The sequence below is a fragment of the Mesoplodon densirostris genome, chromosome 4 (assembly GCF_025265405.1).
Source record: "Mesoplodon densirostris isolate mMesDen1 chromosome 4, mMesDen1 primary haplotype, whole genome shotgun sequence".
Taxonomy (NCBI): Eukaryota; Metazoa; Chordata; class Mammalia; order Artiodactyla; family Ziphiidae; genus Mesoplodon; species Mesoplodon densirostris.
Genome location: NC_082664.1, coordinates 88232047 through 88255015, shown reverse-complemented (window position 1 = coordinate 88255015; position 22969 = coordinate 88232047). Strand labels below are relative to the sequence as shown.

The 22969-nt window shown below is 36.7% G+C and overlaps 1 protein-coding gene across 2 annotated transcripts in view; it reads left to right on the top strand.

Moving 5' to 3' along the window:
• Window positions 1-22969, top strand: part of UBR1 (ubiquitin protein ligase E3 component n-recognin 1) — a 155961-nt gene that overhangs the window by 40646 nt on the left and 92346 nt on the right. For both annotated transcript variants that reach the window (XM_060096705.1, XM_060096704.1), the window contains exons 4-5: window positions 10026-10136; window positions 22608-22738. In XM_060096705.1, the coding sequence (XP_059952688.1) occupies window positions 10026-10136; window positions 22608-22738 (242 nt within the window). The remainder of the gene's footprint in view (window positions 1-10025; window positions 10137-22607; window positions 22739-22969) is intronic.

Here is a 22969-nt window from a genome sequence, read left to right as displayed (position 1 = left end):
GAAGTGGGGCTGCTGCACGGAGATGACATGGCATCTCTGTCCAGACCCCCTCCACCATGTCCAAGTTTTCCTTTAAAGTCACGCTGCTGGCTGCCTTATGGAGTACTCAGTGTTCCCAAAAGTACACCTTTCACAGCAGTCTTAAAGTCTGCAGCAGAAGAATGTAAAGTTCCTGCAGTGACATGTGCGGTTATTACCAACGGTGAAATAGGAATAAATCCTGCACTGCTGGAAATGTTTTTCTGAAGCATGGTTCAGAACTGCAAATTAGGGAGTTCTCTGGTGGTCTAGCGGTTAGGACTCAGTGCTTTCACTGCCATGGCCCGGGTTCAGTCCCTGGTTAGGGAACTGAGATCCTGCAAGCCACACAGTGCGGCCAAAAAAAGAACTTTGAATTATTCTTAGAGATCGTGTTGGAAATTCTGCTACTTGGAACATACGATTACCTTTTAGAATAAATATTGGTATTGTTGTTGTAAAATTGAAATCAGGCATTTCAAATACTGTGAAAACACCAATAGTTGATGAAATAATGAAAGGTGACTCTCCATCCCTTCTTGTTATTCACACGCTTCATGTGAAGAGGGAATGCTTCTGCGTTGTGGGTGTTATCACCACAGAAGATCATAGTTCTATCATTGCTACCTCACAACACAGGTGTTTCATTTGGGGTAAATGGATTACCCAACTGTGTTTTATAACTGGAGGATGCTTCTGATAATTCTTTCTGAGAACATTTGGAAAATTAAAATTTATTGTGCCTTCCTATTTGTCTTTGAGTTAAAAATTTAAAAAGGATTGCTATTTGCTTGATAGCATCTGACTTGCAGACACAAAAATAGTTCGTCTTGATTATATATTGTTTATGATAAAAAATCATATCAATGAATACTTAACTATCTTAACTTTTTATTGTTTTTTTAAAATTTTATTTTTGGCTGCATTGGGTCTTTGTTGCTGCACGCGGGCTTTCTCTAGTTGCGGTGAGTGGGGGCTACTCTTCGTTGTGGTGCGTGGGCTTCTCATTGCAGTGGCTTCTCTTGTTGCAGAGCATGGGCTCTAGGTGTGCAGGCTTCAGTAGTTGTGGCTCGCAGGCTCTAGAGCGCAGGCTCAGTAGTTGTGGTGCGTGGGCTTAGTTGCTCTGCGGCATGTGGGATCTTCTCAGACCAGGGCTCGAACCCATGTCCCCTGCATTAGCAGGTGTATTCTTAACCACTGCGCCACCAGGGAAGCCCTGTTTAGGTTGTTTTTAAGTGTCAAACTTCATGTGTTCATATAAATTTTAATTTAATACCGAAGAGCCAAAAATTGAATTTTCCCTTATGTATAAAACTTATATCCCATACCAAAGGGTTTTCTCTGTGATCTTGCACAATCCAAGAAGAGAACTGAAAGTAAAGTAGAGGCATAAAAAACAAAAAACAAAACAAAACAAAACCCTTTTAAGAACAGGAAAATAACAAAGATAAAAATTGGAGCTTTTTGTTCTGCTGTGTGTATTGTGACCCTTCTTTGTGATATCTAGTTTTTCAGTAGTTTATCCCTTAAAAAAAAACTACAGTAAGATAAATAAGGTCTGAGGATCTAATGTATTTAACATGGTGACTATAGTTGATAACACTATTATTGTATGATTGAAATTTGCTTAGAGAGTAGAACTTAAACATTCTTACATACACACAAAAAGGTAACCATGAAAAAAAAAGAATATACTGAAGTACTATCTTTAAAAAAACTTTCAGTAAATCTCTGCATGTTTATCCTCAAAATAAACAAAAACACCCATTGTTAAAGATTATTATTATTATTATTTTGGCTGCACCACGTGGTATGTGGGATCTTAGTTCCCTGACCAGGGATCGAATCCATGCCCCCTGCAATGGAAACATGGAGTCTTAACCACTGTACTGCCAGGGAAGTCCCAAAGATTATTTTTAACTCCATAAATGTTTCCTTTTTGTTGTTAAATGAGAATAGTGAGTTACAAAAATAGTATATTCATACAGCTGTTTCCTCTAATCAGAAAAAAACAGTTTTCAAATGAAGCTTACAGAGTTGTAAAAGAAAGAATAAAATTCTCATGTTATACTTTTAAATGGAAAAAGCACAATATGTAAAAATATGCATTCAATTTTTGGATTCAATTTTGCATTCAATTATGTTTCTTTTAGAACTTATTGGGTATATAATATTAAACCATTTTATATATATATATATATATATATATTTTTTTTTTTTTTTTTTTTTTTTTTTTTGCGGTACGCGGGCCTCTCACTGTTGTGGCCTCTCCCGTTGCGGAGCACAGGCTCCGGACACGCAGGCTCAGCAGCCATGGCTCCCGGGCCCAGCTGCTCTGCAGCATGCGGGAACTTCCCAGACCGGGGCACGAACCCGTGTCCCCTGCATCGGCAGGCGGACTCTCAACCACTGCGCCACCAGGGAAGCCCAACCATAATATATTTTAACTGCTTACCTATTTTTTTTTTTTTTTTTGCGGTATGCGGGCCTCTCACTGTTGTGGCCTCCCCCGTTGCGGAGCACAGGCTCCGGACGCGCAGGCTCCGGACGCGCAGGCTCAGCAGCCATGGCTCACGGGCCCAGCCGCTCCGCGGCATATGGGATCCTCCCAGACCGGGGCACGAACCCGTATCCCCTGCATCGGCAGGCGGACTCTCAACCACTTGCGCCACCAGGGAGGCCCTGCTTACCTATTATTGGAGAATATTTTCAGGTTTCAGTTTTTTTTTAATAGTAAGCAATATTGCTATAAATATCTTTATATGTAAATCATTTTTCTATATGTAAGATTATTTTTTAGGATAGGTTCTCAGAAGTGGAATTACTGGATTAAAAAAATAGAGACCTTTCAGAGAATAAAAAGACAAGCCACAGACTAGGTGGAAGGCTTTGCAAAACATGTATCTGATAAAGGATTGTTATCCACTATATACAAAGAACTCTTAAAACTCAACAGTAAGAAAATGAACAACTCAGCTTTAAAAATGGGCAAAAGATCTGAAACAGACACTTCACAAAGAAGATATGTAAATGGCAATAAGCACACAAAAAGATACAAAACATCATATGTCATTAGAGAATTACAAATTAAAACCATAGTGAGATACCACTACGTACCTATTAGAATGGCAAAAATCCAAAATATTGACAATACCAAATGCTGGTGAGGATGTGGAGAAACAGGAACTCCTATTCATTGCTGGGTTGGGAATGCAAAATGATACAGCCACTTTGGAAGACAGTTTGGCAGTTTCTTATAGAAATAAATACACTGTAACCATATAATCCAGCAATCACGCTCCTTGGTATTTACCCAAATGAATTGAAAACTTATATCCACAAAAAAACCACAAAAAACCTGCACAGAAACTGTTTATGGCAGTTTTATTCGTATTTGCTGAAACTTGGTTGCAACCAAGATGTCTTTCAGTTGGTGAATGGGTGAAAAAACTTTGGTACATTGATACAATGGAACTTTTAAAAATGTTTTATTTATTTATTTTATTTTTATTTTTGGCTGCGTTGGGTCTTCGTTGCTGCGCGCAGGCTTTCTTTAGTTCCGGCGAGCGGGGGCTACTCTTCGTTGTGGTGCACGGACTTCTCATTGTGGTGGCTTCTCTTGTTGCGGAGCATGGGCTGTAGGGCACACAGACTTCAGTAGTTGTGGCACATGGGCTTCAGTAGTTGTGGCACATGGGCTCAGTAGTTGTGGCTCACGGGCTCTAGAGCGCAGGCTCAGTAGTTGTGGCACATGGGCTTAGTTGCTCTGTGCCATGTGGGACCTTCTGGGACCAGGGCTCAAACCCGAGTCGCCTGCATTGGCAGGCAGATTCTTAACCACTGCGCCCACCACCGGGGAAGTCCTACAATGGAATATTATTCAGTGCTAAAAAGAAATGAGCTATCAAGCTATGAAAAGATATGGCAGGACCTTAAATGCACGTCACTAAATGAAAGAAGCCATTGTGAAAAGGTTACATACTGTATGGTTCCAGCTGTATGACATTCTGGAAAAGGCAGCACTATGGAGACAGTAAGAAGATCAGTGGATGCTGGGGCTGGGAGATGATGGTGGGAAGGATAGAGGGATGAATAGGTGGAGTACAGGGGATTTTTAGTGCAGTAAAACTACCCTGTGTGATACTGTAGTGGTGTATATACGTCATTATACATTTGTTAATACCCCCAAAATGTACAACACAAAGAGAGAACCCAAATGTAAATTATGGACTTTAGTTAATGTATCAGGGACTTACTTCCCTGTTGGCACAGTGGTTAAGAATCTGCCTGCCAATGCCCTGGTCCCAGAAGATCCCACATGGCACAGAGCAACTAAGCCCGTGTGCCACAACTACTGAGCCTGCGCTAGAGCTCATGAGCCACATCTACTGAGCCCATGCACCTAGAACCTGTGCTCCACAACAAGAGAAGCCACCGCAGTGAAAAGCCTGCGTGCAGCAACTAAGAGCCAAAGCAGCCAAATATAAATTACTTAATTAATTTAAAAAAATGTATCAACATTGACTCCTCAATTGCAACAAATGTGCCACACTATTGCAAGATGTTCATAATAGGGGAAACTGTGGGTAGGGAAAAGGAGGGGTATATGAGCACTCAGTATATTTTCTGCGGTATAAAAATAACGATCAGGGTCTATTTTAACAGCCTGCTGTAATCCTACATGATGAGAATTTATATTCATATATTGTCTTTGAAACACAACAATATTAAAAAATAATTTACGCAATGCAATAAAACTTACCTTTAAAAAATTCAAAGAATACAAAAGAATACAAATAAAAATTGTTGTTGCCTTTCTGTTCCATCATACTTTCTTTGTTACACAATTTAGTGCACATCCTTACAGATCTTTATGCATGTACAAACATGTACACTCATATATATATTTATATGTTTAGGAGGATGTTTGTGTGTGTACAAATGGGATCCTACTATATATTTTGTTTTGCAACTTTTGTTTTTGGCCATGCCACACATTTTGAAGGATCTCAGTTCCCCGACCAGGGATTGAACCTGGGCCACAGCAGTGAAAGCCTGGAATCCTAACCACTAGGTCACCAGGGAACTCCCTGCAACTTGATTTTAACTTAATATATCATGGAGATAATTCTGTGTTGATATAATAACTCTTGCCTTATTTAATTGCTGCATGTATTCCTTTGTGGGAATATGTCATCAAATATTTAACCTATCACCCTTTTCTAGATGATTACACTGTTTCCAGTTTTTCACTGATCAACAAATAATGGAACATACACATATACCTTTGTTTTAATATAAACCAGTATATATATTAAAGAGTGCTTGAGACTAGATTCTTAGAGGTAGATTTTCTGGATTGAAGTGTACATGCATTTAAAATTTTCATAGATTTTGCCAAATGTTTTTCCTGAATTGCTGTGTCAATTTACAGTCCCATTAAAAGGATATGTGGGGCTTCCCTGGTGGCGCAGTGGTTAAGAATCCACCTGCCAATGCAGGGGACATGGGTTTGAGCCCTGGTCCGGGAAGATCCCACATGCTGCGGAGCAACCAAGCCCATTCACCACAACTACTGAGCCTCCACTCTAGAGCTCGCGTGCCACAACTGCTGAAGCCCGCGCGCCTAGAGCCCGTGCTCCGCAACGAGAAGCCACTGCGATGAGAAGCCCGTGCACTGCAACAAAGAGTAGCCTCCACTCGCTGCAACCAGAGGGAGCCCGCACACAGCAACAAAGACCCAACACAGCCAAAAATAAAAATAAAAAAATAAAAAAAGGATATGAGAATGTGCTTTATCTACACCCCCAAAGTTTGTTTAGTCAGTCTTTTTACTTTTTGCCAATCTGTTAGTCAAATAATCTCATTTTAATTTGCACTTCCATTACTATTATTAACATCTTTTCATTTTTTAATTGTATGTTTAGTTTCTTCTGTGTATTGCCTGTTTTTATCCTTATTTTTCTTTTGCTTTTTTCTTACTGCTGTTACATACGTTACAAATATTTTCTCTTACTATGCTTGTCTTTAATAATTTTTAAAGTCAGATTTTTTTGAGATATAACTTATATACAATAAAATCTACCCTTGTAAGTGTAGTTCCATGAGTTTTCACAGACATACAGTTCAGTAACCACCACAATAATCAATATATAAAACATATCATTCCCAGAAGTTCTCCTGTTTGCAGGCAGTCCTCTTGCCCACTTACCCCAGCTCCTGGCAGTCACTGATCAGTTTTCTGTCCCTATAGTTTTGGCTTTTCTGAATGTCATATAAGTGAAATCATATAGTATGTAGTGTTTCCTATCTGGTTATATTCACTTAGCATAATGCCTTTGAGATCCTCTCATGTCTCAGCAGTTTGTTCCTTTTTATTGCTGAGTAGTATGCCATTGTATGGATATGCCACAATATATTACCTGTTCATCAGTTGATGAATATTTGTCTTGTTTCCAGCTTTTAAATAAAGCTATTACAAACATTCAGGTACATGTCTTTGTGTGGGTATTTGTTTTAATTTTTGGGGGGTAACCTCAGGATGATATTGCTGGATTATAAATTAAGTGTATTTTTTGACTGTATAAAATCTATTTTCTGTCTTTTAAACTTGATATATGCTATCGTTTGCCTTACTGACATTTTAATTTATATGTTGTCAAATTTGCCGGATTTTTTTTTAATGCTTATGGATTTTGTGCCTTGCTTCCATGGCATTCCCTATACTAAAGTTATGCTTTTACTTTCATTTGAAACAACTACATTTTTAGTAATCATGGATGAGTCTAGCATACTTCAGTATATAAAATTGATTTGTATATTCTAATTTCTTTTGTTACTATTGTTCTAGTGATAATGTTTGTACTAATAATTTTTATAGTGCCTTTAGTTCCTTTTTACTCCCTTATGTAACTTTTTATTATCTAGTCTGTTTTAATGCTATCTTTGACTACCTCCTATTACCTATTTAATAGTTGATAATCTTATGTTGCCTTCTCTTTGCCTTCTCCCACTTTTTAGTTGTAGTCTTTCTGATTGTGAGATCATATAATGTTTACATTCTTCTATCCATATATCTTTCAACACCCTTGATTTGTTCTTAGCGCTAAAATTAAATACATAAAATGTTTGCCATCTGTCCTTTTTCTGAAGTTTCCCCAGTCACTGCTTGGTCAGCTGAAGCTCATCCTCTAGGGGTCAGTAAACTACAGTTTGTGGGTCAGATCTGGCTCACCATCTGTTTTTGTATTGCCTGCAAGCTAAGCTTGGTTTTTATTCTTTTCTTTTTTTTTTTTTCTTTTGGCTGCACCGCAAGGCTTGCGGAATGTTAGTTCCCCAACCAGGTATCAAACCTGTGCCCCCTGAAGCAGAAGCGCAGAGTCTTAACCTCTGGACCGCCAGGGAAGTCCCTAAGCTTGGTTTTCATATTTTCAGATGGTTGGGAAAAAAGATGAGAAGAATAATATTTCATGATAAATGAAAATTATATGAAATTAAAATTTCAGTGCCTATAAATAAAGTCTCATTGGAACGTGGCTATGCTGGTTCATTTATTTATTGTCTGTGGCTGATGCTTCACTGCCAGAGCAGAATAGAGTAATTCAACAGAGATTCCATGGCCTGCAAAGACTAAAATATTTACTGTCTGTTCCTTTATACAAGAAGTTTGCTGATCACTGCTCAGGTAGATTCCTCAGGAAGGTCGCATGTATACTGTGTTCCTTAAGTTCTGACATGTTCAAAATTATATTATTATAGCTCGGCTGTAGACAGTATTCTTGGTTTGCAGTTTCTTTCCTTGAAAATGCTGCTCTGCTGTTGTCTTGCTTTATGTATTGTTATTGAGAAGTCTGATGCCAGTCTAATTTTCTTGTGATTATGTTATTTCATCTTTTTGCCTAGGGCCTCAGGACCTTTATCTTTAAAGTCCAGTAGTTTTAGGAGGGTATACTTTGGAGTTGATCATACTGAGTGAGTTTTTTCTCAGTCACTCTTGGCCCTTTGATTGTGTAGATTCAGGTCTTTTATTTCCAGGAAGTTTTCTTAGATTACAGTTGTAAATATTACCTCTGTTCCATTGTTTTGATTTTTCTTTGGTGATTCCAGTTATACTCATCTGCCTCTATTAGGCCTATCTTCTATTTCAACCACTTTTTCTCTGACCCTGTATTTCTTTACTTCATCTTATTTTCATTCACTTGTTTTCCTGCTTGCCTACTGTGAAGTATTTCTTTACTTCATCTTATTTTCATTCTCTTGTTTTCCTGCTTTGTTTCAGTGCTATTTATTAACTTTTCATTTGAGTCTATCATCTTATAATTTAAAAAAATTCATTTCTGATATGATATGATATCGTTTTCTTCCTGGTTTTTCCCCTTAGTTCACTTGAGTCTCATTTTATTTATTCCTATTTCTTTGTCCGTTTCTGTTCTTAGTTCTTGTATTTATGATTAAAGGTGTTTAGTCTGATTAAGGGTTTTTAATGCTTGTTTGAGGCTGTGTAATTCAGTTTGGAGCATTGTATAGTTTTCTTCAGCTTCATAATTGGGTTTTGGCTCTTATTTGCATTTTTGGCTTTTTTTTTTTGCAATAGTTTTGTGTGGATATGGTGTACTTTTTTCTGTTCTTTTTCATTTCATGGATAGGTTTCACAAGTGCTCTCTTCTGTCAGTTCTACCCTCTTCTATGTAACTTATTTTTTTATTTTTATTTTTTTTTGCGGTACGCAGACCTCTCACTGTTGTGGCCTCTCCTGTTGCGGAGCACAGGCTCCAGACGCGCAGGCTCAGCGGCCATGGCTCATGGGCCCAGCCGCTCCGTGGCATGTGGGATCTTCCCAAACTGGAGCACGAACCTGTGTCCCCTGCATCAGCAGGTGGACTCTCAACCACTGCGCCACCAGGGAAGTCCCTAACTTATTTTATAGATGATATTGGTGATGGTGGTGAGGTGAGGGGAGGGTCTGGCATGTCTTGTTTCTCTCTTGTTTCATAGGACCCTTAAATTTTCTTTCTTATTTACTTCTTTCATTTACTGCCCCATCTATAATGGGTCACCACCTTTTTTAATGTATTTGATTTTCCTCCAAAAGTAGTGCTTTTCTGAGGTGGCCACTTCTGGACCTGCTCACTTTCAGTCTCTTTCCCTGTGAACCGCCAAGTCCTAACCTGTGTTCAGTATTTGTCCCTTGGCATTGGGCTTTGTCTTCTAGAGCGTGATTTTGTTTGTGCTTGATCTAAGTCCTTTGTACCCCTCTGTTCTCTTTCATGGGGTCACTTAAGCTTCCTTCTCATGTTGTCTGTGACCACAGGCTTGAAGTGATAGGCAACAGGAACTCTGATAAAGCAAGTCATTTGAAGGTTGTGATATTTATTTTTTGTCTCCTAGCAATCTTGCAGACATGGGTCATGTGTGGCTTTATTTGTTCTCCTTGTTAGTTGTATGCTTTGGAGGGGGGAGATTTGGGTAAGACTCAAATTCAGGTCATTGTCATCCTTCTCTATCTAAATTAGGATATTTTAGATAATTTTTTTTATAGGAACCCTCAAAGGGAAAATGTGAATAAGTTTTAGTTGCTGTGGAACATCAATATAGATGAAAATACTTTATACATGTCTTAAGTACTTATACAAGTATCATTATAATGATTTTTAAGAAGTTTGTTTAATCATAAAATCTACTCAAGCATTCTGGGTAAAGTATAGATTATTTTTGCACACGTCACAATCTGTTCTCCTCCATTAGTACAAAGTTTTAAAAACTATTATTTAAAAACTTTGAATATGTTTCAAAAATACCAATTTTGAAGGTTCAGTTTTGTTGTGATTAGGTATTAAGGATATTTTTTTGGTTAACTAATCAAAATATTTTTTGATATATATCTATAACATTAAAGGCAATTAAGGTTGAAATAGAGGGAAACATTTACTATTTGAGTCATCTTTATCATTCTTCTTTGCTTTGTGATATGTTTTGAAATTAAGACATACTCCTTTTTCATTTATCAGATGCATACTTCTACTGGAGGAGGATTTTGTGACTGTGGAGACACAGAAGCATGGAAAACTGGCCCTTTTTGTATAAGTCATGAACCTGGAAGAGCAGGTACCACAAAAGAGGTAAGAATATTGCTATTTTTTTAATTGCGAACTATTTTAAGGTTGATGAAATTAAATAGAAATAAATGTTATGTGTATGGGTTAAGCCGAATTCCATTGATAATCCTGATTTTTATGTTCTAATATTTAAACGTAAGGAGTTTTATTTGACTCTAGAGAATTTAAGTGTTTGATAATTATATTCCATATTTCTCTAAAGAAGGAATGAATTTACAATGAAAAGATGAACTTAGAATACTTTTTTGTTAAGCAATTTGATGAGTAAACAATATATTAACCTAAAAGAGCAAATGGAAGTAGTTATTAATAGATAGGAGAATATAATGAATTAGAAAACAGTAGAATTGACACATAAATTCCATAATTGCTTTTCTTAAAGAAAAAAAAGTCAGCAAACTGATTATCCATTATACATCCTAATCAAGAAAAAAAACTGCAAGCAAGCCCAGATGTAGACCATTAAAAAGGAATGGGGAGGGGCTTCCCTGGTGGCGCAGTGGTTGAGAGTCCGCCTGCCGATGCAGGGGACACGGGTTCGTGCCCCTGTGTGGGAAGATCCCACATGCTGCAGAGCGGCTGGGCCCGTGAGCCATGGCTGCTGAGCCTGTGCGTCCGGAGCCTGTGCTCCGCAACAGGAGAGGCCACAACAGTGAGAGGCCCGCATACCACAAAAAAAAAAAAAAAAAGGAATGGGGAAATAACCATAGAACAGATACAGAAGGATCTTTAAAGGCTCCTTATATGACTCGGAACAAATATATTTGAAAATAGATTCTTTTATCAGACAGTATTAAGTGCCATAATTTATTCAAAAACAGAGAAAACTTGAATAGGCAGTAACCATTGAAGAAATTTAGAAAATTGTCACAAGAAAGTACTTCCTAAAAAATGCCATGCTCTAATAGTTTCACAGAGGAATCCTTTTCAAAACTTATGGAATAAATAGTTTTTATACTCTTTAAACTGTTCCTGATAACTCAATAGCATTGAATACCCTTAGGGTATATATTTTGATCTCTTAAGTACCATTTCCCACAAAAAGAAATCAGGGCTTTTTGTAAAACTACCTGATTCCACATGTGAATTAGGGAATAGATAAGGTAGGCTTGTGAGGATGGGTTTGTGTCAAAAGAACCTAAAACCCAGTTTGAAAAGGCTCCCATTGACCTGAGTTGGACAATTGGGGCATCAGAAAAACAATAATAAATAACCACTATGATTGATTGAATCATTCTTAATACATAAAAATCCATGAGTTTCTAATAATGAAACTTACATGAGAACTAAATAGAATAAAACTTGTTTGTTGCCATGCAGTGGTTATTGTATCATTTCCTTACTCTAAAAACTGGTAATTGAAGGGGATGGACTAAACGTTTATTCTACCTTTTCAACAGGAATTGTATTTCATCGTAAGCAAGTATCTCCAGTTCATGAGGTAAAGCTCTTCTTTCTACAGGAATGCTAGCTAATAGAGAAGGAATAATAGAATTAGAAAAATCAACATTTTGCAAACCCTAAGGAAATATTTGATTTAGACAAGGATCATTAATGGATGCTAAAACCCTTAAAACTTGAGTTGATGAGGAACAATATGGACATGGTTCTGAATTACCATCTCATAGATTACTTGCTAGTCATAAGGGAAAAAACAAAACTGTACAGTGAGGCGGGCGGGGGAGGGCATCATACTGTTGTCACCTGAAACCAGTCTTCAGTATTAGCATCATTATGAATATTGGGTTGATATGGCATAATGAGCCTCCTCGTATGACGTAAAATACAGTACATAGTTTAACATCTGAAAATCAGTTAATGTAATACAATATAAATAGAATAAAAAACAAAGCCACATGATCATTTCAGTAGATGCAGCAAAAGCATTTGACTAAATCCAACACACTTTCATGATAAGAAGACTTAAACTTATAGGGACTTCCCTGGTGGCACAGTGGTTAAGAATCGCCTGCCAGTGCAGGGGACACATGTTGGAGCCCTGGTCTGGAAGATCCCACCTGCTGTGGAGCAGCTAAGCCTGTGTGCCACAACTACCGAGCCTGCGCTCTAGAGCCTGAGAGCCACAACTACTGAGCCCACATACCATAACTACTGAAGCCTGCGTGCCTAGAGCCCGTGCTCCACAACAAGAGAAGCCATCGCAATGGGAAGCCTGCGTACTGCAACGAAGAGTAGCCCCCGCTTGCCTCAACTAGAGAAAGCCCTCACACAACAACAAAGACCCAATGCAGCCAAAAATAAATGAATAAATAAATAAATTAATTAATTTTAAAAAAGAGATGTAAACTTATAATAGAAGAAAACTTCCTTAACCTGATAGAGGGCATTTATGAAAAACTCACAACTATAATTATATTGTATACTTTTCCCCTAAGATCAGGAATAAGGCAGATTCTGCTTTTGCCACAGAGCATATCCATTGAGTATTGTAATGGAGGTTCTAGCTGGGGCAGTTAGGCAAGAAAAAGAAATAAAAAGCACCCAGACTGGAAAGGAAGAAGTAAAACTATGTCTGTTTGCAGATGATATGATTTTGTATATAGAAGATACTAAGGAATCCACTAAAACATTATTAGAACTAATAAATTCAGCACAGTTGCAGGATATGAGATAATTATACAAAAATTACTTGTGTCTATGCATTAGTAATGAACAATACAAAGATGAAATTAAGAAAAAAGAAGTACAAAATTTATTTAATTTGAGAAGATATATGCACCCTTATGTTCATTGCAGCATTATTTACAATAGCCAAGATATGGAACCCACCTAAGTGTCCATCAATAGCTGAATGGATAAAGAAGATGTGGTGTGTGTCTGTGTATATATACACACATACACAAAAATGACTATTACTCAGCTATAAAAAATTGAAATCTTGCCATTTGAGACAAAATGGATGGACCCAGAGGGTGTTATGCTAAGTGAAATAAATCAGACAAAGACAAATACTGTATGATTTCACTTATATGTGGAATCTAAAGAACAAAACAAATGAACAAACATAACAAAACAGAAACAGAGTCACAGATACAGAGAACAAGTGTTTGCTAGAGGGGATGGAGTTAGGGGGAGGAAAAAAATAGGTGAGGGAGGTTAAGAGGTACAAACTTTCCGTTACAAAATAGGTTATGGGTATGAAGTGTACAGTGTGGGGAGTATAGTCAATAATTATATAGTATCTTTGTATGGTGATAGATGGTGACTAGACTTACGGTGACCATTTATTATCAAATATATATCAGATCACTGTGTCGTATACCAGGAACTAACATAGTATTATAGGTCAATTATACTTCAAAAACAAACAAATAAATTCATAGAAAAAGAGGTCAGATTTGTGGTATCAGAGGCAGGTGGTGGAAGGAGGGGGAATTGGATGAAGGTGGTCAAAAAAGTATAAACTTCCAGTAGGATAAATAAGTACTGGGGTATAACGTACACCATGATTAAAATAATTAACACTGCTGTGTGTTATATGTGAAAGTTGTTAAGAGAGTAAACTCTGAGTTCTCACCACAAGGAAAAAATATTTTTTCTTTTATTTTGTATCTATATGACTTGATGGACGTTGACTAAACTTACTGTGGTAATCATTCCATGATGTATTTAAGTCATATCATTATCCTGTACACCTTCAACTTATACAGTGCTATGTCAATTATATCTCAAAACTGGAAGAAAAAATATAAAAAGAAATAGATTCTAATGTTGTTTATGTAAAACAATAAATTCAAATGGAGTCTTCTGATTGAGTTTGGATAAATTTTAATTAAAGAAGAACATTTTAGGACTGAGGCTTTGTCCAGGTATAAAGATTTGCACAGAAATCGTGTAACAAATAATTGGGCATGGCATAAACTGTCTTGCTTTAACAAGACAATTTTTGGCAAACCTAAATATTTTCACAAGAATATATTTTTTTACTTGCATTAAAACATTTTTAGTATTTACTTTGTACTTATGGTCATTGACAGACTTGTTGAATATCCACTCCTTCAACATGTACAGTTTCTAAGGACAGTGTTGCATTTTTCTAATTGTTTCTCAGTGTCCCAGATTTAGGGAAGCAGATTTACAAAGATTTTACTTAAGTGCTGTTGTGTCACAGTTCTGGATTTAGTGGAGGCATATTTAGATGTGATCAGATCTTAACTTGTGCTAACATGTGCATGTCTTGATGCTTCAAATCAACTCAGTTATATATAAATGTAACGGGAAGAAAAATAAATTGGGGCGGGGGGCTTACCTCAGAATTTATCTGACCTAAGGAAGAGAAAAGCAGTCATTTTAAAGTGTCCATTGCATCCTTTTGTATCTAGGGGATGAGCATGCAGGGGCTGAAAGCTTCGTTGCCTGGAAAGAATTTAGCAGTAGTAGATCTTTTATGTATTTAGAGACATCTGTGTGTATTTCTCTGGAAACCCATGGGAGATTTTTTGTTTGTTTGTTTGTTTTTATGGAGGCTTTGTTACATAGCATGATTAGTTAAATTATTGGCCATTGGCAATTGATTCAACCTCTAGCCCCTCTGGGGATGGGGATGGGACTGAAAGTTGCAACCTTCTAATCACAGGTTGGGTCTCCAGGCAACCAGCCCGAATCCTTAGGTGCTTTCTAAAAGTCACCTGATAAACATAACAAAAGACAGCCCCCACTTCTTCACTTGGGAAATTCCAAGGGTTTTAGGAGCTCTGTGCCAGAAACTGGGATGAAGATATTTCTTATTATAAATCACAATATTAAAGGCCATGCTCCCCAAATTGAGCTACATATTCAGTATAGTTCCCCAGCTGGAAATTTTTTTTAGGTAATTGACAAGATGGCTCTAAAATTTGTATGAAATTGTAAGGGACCCACAATAGCCAAAACAACCCTAGAAAAGAAGAACAAAGTTGGAGGACTCACACATCCCTATTTTAAAACTTAATACAAAGCAACAGTAATCAAGACAGTGTGGTACTGGCATAATGATAAAAATATAGATTAACAGAATAAATTTGAAATCCCAGAAATAAACCCACATGTCTGTGGTCAGCCATTTTTCAACAAGAGTACCAAGACCATTCACTAGGGTAAGAATAATCTTTTTACCAAATGGGACTGGTACAACTGGATATCCACATGCAAAAGAATGAATCTGGACCCCTAACTCACACCAACCACAAAAATTAACTCAGAATGCATCAAAGACCTAAAATTAAGAGCAAAAATGATAAAACTCTTAAAAGAAAACATAGGGATAAATCTTTATTACCTTGGATTTGGCAATAGATTCATAGATGTAACACCAAAAGCATTAGTAATAAAAGAAAAAAAACCCTTAAATTGAACTTCATCAAAATTAAACACTTTTGGGCTTCCCTGGTGGTGCAGTGGTTGAGAGTCCGCCTGCTGATGCAGGGGACACAGTTCGTGCCCCGGCCCGGGAAGATCCCACATGCCGCGGAGCGGCTGGGCCCGTGACCCATGGCTGCCAAGCCTGCGCGTCTGGGGCCTGTGCTCCGCAACAGGAGAGGCCACAACAGTGAGAGGCCTGCGTACTGCAAAAAAAAAAAAAAAAAAAAAAAAATTAAACACTTTTATGTTCCAAGGACACTACCAAGAAAGTGAAAAGATACCACACAGAATGAGAGAGAGATATTTGCAAGTCATATTATCTGATAAAAGGAACTGGTATGTAGAACTTATAAAGAACTCTTAAAACTTAAAAATAAAAAGACAACCCAGTTTTTTTTTTCTCTTTTTTTAGTGGTGGCATTTCATTATTTTATTTTATTTTATTTCATTTCATTTCACTGTGTGACTTGCAGGATCTTAGTTCCCCAACCAGGGGTTGAACCTGTGCCCTCTACAGTTAAAGCGCGGAGTCCTAACCACTGGACAGCCAGGGAATTCTTCACAACCCAGTTTTTAAAATGGGCAAAAGATCTGAATATGAATTTCTTCAAAGAATATACAAAATAACCAATAAGCACATGAAAAGATACTCAACATCATAAGTCATTAGAGAAATGCAAACTGAAACCATAATGAGATACTTCTTAATATCCTCTAATGGCTATAATCAAGAAGCAGGTAATAACAAGTGTTATTCGAACCCTCAGACACTGCTGGTGGAAATGTAAAATGGTGCACCCACTTTGGAAAGAGGCAGTTCTTCAACCTGTGAAATGTAGAGTTACTACATGCCCCAGCAATTCTACTCCTAGACAGACTCAAAATAATTGAAAACAGGTGTTCAAATAATTATTTATACATGAAAATTCATAGCATTATTCATAATAGTGTTATTATTATAATAAAACAGTGTTATACAATAATAGAATAGTATTATTATTCTTAATGAAAATTAGAAACAATCCAAATATTCATCAACTAATAAATGGATAAGCAAATGTAGTTAGGTTATATCCATACAGTGGAATAGTATTTGGTTATAAAGGGGAATAAAGTGCTGAAACATACTTAGTTTAGAGGAACTCTCTGAAAACATTATGCTAAGTGAAAGAAGCCAGTTACAAAAGACCACATATCACATGATTTCAGTTATATGAAATGTCCAGAATAGAACATCCATAGGGACAAAAACTAGATTAGTGATTTTTTAGGTCTATGAGGGTGGAGACCTTTTGGGGGTGATCATGAAAGGTTTTTTGTATGTTTTTTTGAGTTGATGAAAATGTTCTAAAACTGACTGTGGTAATAGTTGCACATAAAAACCATCGAATAGTATATTTTTAGTGAATTATATGGTATGTGAATTTATCTCAAGCTGGTAAGAAATTGAAGTACATAGTCTCACTAATGAAATATTCTTGCTAAAAGTGTTTTACCTGAACTTAATAAAGCCTTGAGATCTAACTTCTAGTTTATAGGAAATACAGGGGAGAGATGAACAAGATAAAGAATACCACAAGGAAGATAAATATAATATATAGGACATTTCAAGATAAATCTAGAATGTAGGACTTTTTATAGGAAAAATTGGCCTTACCTCAGTCATGAAGATCAAAAGTCTAGGGGTGGGCATGGGAGATTCATTTAGATGTAAATGACTTGAGGCATAACCAAATGTGATAGTCATTTGGGGAATAATTAGGAAACTTGAATATGGTCAAGATATCAGATAATATTTAAAAGTTATTGTTAATGTTATTAGGTTATAATAAGGGTATTAAGATTATGTAAGGAAATGTCCATGTTAAATACATATTAAAATATTTAGGAGTAAAATATCATGATGACTATTTTTTACCTTAAAATACTCGAACAACAAAAAAGGAAGCATATATGGAAAAAAGAGTTACTAAATTTAGGTAAAAGTTGTTTTTATTATACCGGTTTCTCTGTTTCTCTGTATTTAAAAAAAAGATAAAAAATAAATAAAAATCACTCGATTACTTAAACACTACACAAATAACAAAAACATACAAATTGTTCCTGAATACAGAGGGCAGAAGAGGGAAATTTTCCAAAATTGTTATATAAAGCCAACATTATGTTGACTTCAGATCTGACATAATATGGAATTTATAAATCAGTTGTATTAATAATTGTTAAGCTGAAAGCCTAAATAAAACATTAACAGGTAAAATCAAGTTTGACAGAATAATATAACATAATTATGCCTACATTCCTAGAATCAACTGTTTTTGGAATTCATCTGTGAAACTGTTTATGCCTGGCACTTTTTGGGAAAGTAGCTCTTTGATAAGATTTTCAATTTCTTCCAGAATTATTGGCCTCAAATCAAAAGCTGTTAATCATGCTTGATGATGAAGTACTAGTGTATTCCCATTATAGATAGAGACAAGATAAGGAAATTCACTACTACTGTTATTATTTACTACTATTCTGGAAGTCAGTCAAATAGACAAACAGAATGAACTAAAATACATAAATATTGGAGAGGAGGCAAAATAGTCATGATTTATACCTTGAAAACCAAAGAAAATTAACTGAAAAAGAATTAGAAGCTATAGTAGAGTTTAGTTATGTTGTTAGTTATGGAACTTACATACTAAAAATCATTAGTTTAATGTATTCAACAATTTTTTTTTCAGGCAAGTCACTTTATTTATTTACATATACATGTATCTGTTCTTTTTCAAATTCTTTTCCCACTTAGGTTGTTACAGAAAAAATATTTCTTGAATGCCCTTACAAGCAATAGCTTTTAGAAAATGTAGTGAAAGAAAAGATCCCATTTGCTATACCATCAAAAAAAATAAAATACCTAGGAAAAAAACCAAGAAGAAATCTGCCAGGTCTGTTTTAAGAAAACTTTAAAACTATACTCCTATAGGAGTATGGGCATGAAAGAAAAAAAAACAAAACAGAAGACACATTTCATTCTTGGATTGGAAGGTTCAGTATTACAAACGATAAAAGTTTTTCCAAAATTAGTCCATAAATTCATTATATTCCCAGTCAGAATAACAGCCAAATTCTCTTTTGGAACTTGACAAAAGTAATCAGAAGTTCTTCTGGAAAAATTTATGAGAATTGCCAGGGAAAACTGGAGTTATGAGTGTGAATAGATCCAACAGATTTTAAATGTATTAAAGATCCATAGTAATCCAGACAATGTGACAGTTGGGACTAAAATACAGATCTTTAGAATCTGGGCTCTAGCACATTTTTTTTTTTTAACCTTGAATTTGGAAATAATTTCAAATTTGTAAAAAGTTGCAAAAATAGAGTACAAAGAATATTCATATACTCTTTACCCATTCACCTATCGTTAACATGTACCTTATTGTTCAGCACTCTATTTTTATTGATTTATTTTAAAATATATATTTATTTATTTATTTATTTTGGCTGCTCTGGGTCTTAGTTGTGGCATTTGGGATCTTTAGGTGCGGCATGCAGACTCTTAGTTGTGGCATGCGTTCAGGATCTAGTTCCCCAACCAGGAATCGAACCCGGGCCCCCTGCATTGGGAGCACAGAGTCTTACCCACTGGACCACCAGGAAGTCCCTCAGCCCTCTATTTTTAGATTGCCTCCTCTCTCTTACTCATTTATTTGTCCTGATTCCAAATGATTATTCCTTCATTTGACAAATAAAAAATTTGCTTGATTAAATATCACCAGATGTCCCTTTCTATTCATTCTCTTATTTCTGTTTTTTTTTTAAATAAATTTATTTATTTATTTTTGGCTGCATTGGGTCCTCATTGCTGCACACAGGCTTTCTCTAGTTGGGGTGAGGAGGGGCTACTCTTCGTTGTGGTGTGTGGACTTCTCATTGGAGTGGCTTGTCTCTGTTGCAGAGCACAGGCTCTAGGTGCACGGGCTTCAGTAGTTGTGGCTTGCGGGCTCTAGAGTGCAGGCTCAGTAGTTGTGGCGCACGGGCTTAGTTGCTCCATGGCATGTGGGATCTTCCCAGACCAGGGCTCGAACCTGTGTCCCCTGCATTGGCAGGCGAATTTTTAACCACTGTACCACCGGGGAAGTCCTTCTTGTTTCTGTTTAAGAACCCTTTTCATTCTGATTATTTCCATTTCCTCCTCCGATATTTTTTTAAAGGGTATTGGAATATTTTAGCATATAGTCAGAGAGCTTTGTGGCTTGATTTTTTTTTTTTTTTTTTTTTTTTTGCGGTATGTGGGCCTCCCACTGTTGTGGCCTCTCCCGTTGCAGAGCACAGGCTCCGGACGCGCAGGCTCAGTGGCCATGGCTCACGGGCCTAGACGCTCCACGGCATGTGGGATCTTCCCAGACCGGGGCACGAACCCGTGTCCCCTGCATCGGCAGGCGGACTCTCAACCACTGCGTGTGGCTTGATTTTTATATCCTCTTCATTCCATAACTAATCATTCTAGAAAACTGTTTTTGTACTGTTTTGTGTTAAGTAGCTGAAGAATCCTTGGGAGTTAAATAGCTCATTGAGTTTACAAAACTAGCCTCCCTCTTCCTACATCATGGGATTCCAGTCCGTTGGTGGTTTTCCTGAGTCATATGGCCTCAGTACACTGAATTTAGTCCTGAACTAACCTGATCTCCTTGGATTTCTTTGGATTTATAATTAGATTCCAAAGGTAATTGGTCATTCAGGCTTATTCTGAAGGTAAATCTGGATATTCTGCAATGACTCTAGATCTGATTCATGATCTAGATGTGAGAGAAGGACACTTATGGCTAGCATATAACTAATCAATTGCCACCCAACTTCACATTGTACTTCACATTTGTTTCATATCTGCTTTGGTGAATGTGAAATCCATACTCTGCCAGGCGTGTGGCATTGTGGCAACCAGAATAGGGATTTACCAAATGTAATTAGACCTGGCTGATACTAATCAGCCCATCATCCAGCATTTGGCAGTATCTCTTAAAGTATATTTAAGAGAAGTTTCTTTCTAGTCCTGCAGTACATTTCTGGGTTAATTATTAAGGTTTTTTAAAATCTATTTTGATTATCACCCTTTTGTTCTCTCTAATGGACCTTCTTATTTTCTAAGCTATAAATGATTTATTTAGAAGTTTCTTCTGTACTTGGACTTCCCTGGTGGCACACTGGTTAAGAATCTGTCTGCCAGTGCAGGGGACATGGGTTCGATCCCTGGTCTGGGAAGATCCCACATGTCCTGGAACAACTAAGCCTGTGCACCACAACTACTGAGCCTGTGCTCTGGTGCTCGTGAGACAAAACTACTGAGCCCACGCTCTGCAATTACTGAAACCCGTGTGCTCTAGGGCCTGTGCTCCACAACAAGAGAAGCCACCACAGTGAGAAGCCCGCGTGCTGCAATGGAGAGTAGCCCCTGCTTGCCGCAACTAGAGAAATCCCACGTGCAGCAACAAACACCCAACACAGTCAAAAAAAAAAAAAAAAAAGTTTCTTCTGTACTTACCAGACCTCTTCTGAAGAACTTAGCCTCTGATTGATACAGTATGGAAATAATGAGTAGATTCTCTTAACTCTTTAATTCAGACTACTTTTCTGAAGAATTGAAAGGAAATATTGAGCTAAAAAAGATAAGAAATAGGAACATAGTGGATTAATATTGCTCTTATACCTTTGGCACTCTTTTTTCTCTCTAGCAAAAGCTTCTGAGCAAAATCTCCACAGGAAAGGTGACATATTGAGGAGATGGTAGAAATTAAAATAATAAAGCATTGGGGAGTGAGAAAGAATAGGTGCAAAAAAATAAATGTGTAGGTTAATGTTTTGGTCACCACAGAATAAAATACAGTTCATTAGTACAGTCTATAGCAGGTAGGTTAAAATTGAATATTAAAAGCCTTGTACTGAATTTCTAGTGGATTTTACGTGTGTGTGTGTGTGTGTGTGTGTGTGTCTTAAAGAGCTACTATGTTTCTTTTCCTGCTTACTGCTTTGTTTAAACATCTTATTGGGCTGTAACTTGCATAATGTATTAAAAAATTCATCCATTTAAAGTATAACTTTAGTGCTTTTTAAACATGTACTTCATTGTTTTTTTTAATGAGCAAATAATATTCCATTGTTTGGATTACATACCATTTTATTTATCCATTCATCAGTTTATGGAAATTTAGGTCATTTCCACTTTCTGGATATTATGAGTAATGCTGCTACAAATATTTGTGTACAAGTTTTTTGTGCAGATATGTTTTCATTCTTCTTGGATAGATATCTAGGAGTAGAATTGCTGGGTCATATGGTAACTATACTTAACATTTTGAGCATCTCTCAGACTGTTTTCCAAATTGCATCATTTTACATTTCCACCAGCAGTGTATAGGGTTCAAATTTCTCCACATCCTGGCCAATACTTATTGTTATCTCCCTTTTTGATTATAGACACCTTAGCAAGTATGGAGAGGTATCTCACTGTGGTTTTGATTTGCATTTCCATAATGGTTTATGACATAGAGCATTTAAATGCGTTTTTTTAGCTAATTGGTTTGAACAAGCCTTTTATTAAGGAAGTGGTATTTTGTAATGAAATTAACATTTTTCCCCCCATGGGAGTCAAAAGCCCAGATTTTAGTCTTGCTTTTTATATCTGTTTAGAGGTTCTTTGACCTTGGATGGGACCTTTATCTTTTAAATGCCTTTAATTTTCTGCCTTAACAGAGTGGCTATAAAGATCAGTTGAAATAAATTAGTGAGAAAAGTTTTTGTCAGCTGGAGGGGATAACCAGTCCCTATAACTCATTGTTCTCTGATGATATAATTATTCAGGCAGGGAAGAACATTCATAATGAAGAGCATCATAAAGGAGACCTCTGTGGTTTTGCCTTCTTTCCTTTCTGTCATCTGTAGCACCAACTTGGCCACAAGGAGTTAAGCTAAACCAATGTGAATAGCAGCCTCTTGAGCTGAAGTTAAATTCATTCCTGGAGGATGGTGTGAATGAACTCATTGAAATTATTGCTATAAATTAATAACATTATCTTTCTCATCCACTTACTTGTATACAACATTGGTAGTATGTTTTTCTATACTTTGTTGCAGAACTTACGCTGTCCGTTGAATGAAGAGGTAATTGCCCAAGCCAGGAAAATATTCCCTTCAGTGATAAAATACATTGTAGAAATGACTGTATGGGAAGAGGAAAAAGAACTGCCTCCTCAACTCCAGATAAGGTGGGGGATTTTCTAAAAGGGAGAAGTTTTCATGATGGTTATTTATATTGCAAAATGGGTGTTTGAAAAATGTCTTTGTTGTTATTTACTGCTTTAACTTAGCTATCATTATGAAGATTATATAGAGAATTGCCTCATTGGAATACTTCCAAAATGTCCATTTATATGAGATGTTCTCTTAAGACACTATATAGAAGTTAAGCCAAAGGAAGAGCCTAATCAGGAGCTTCT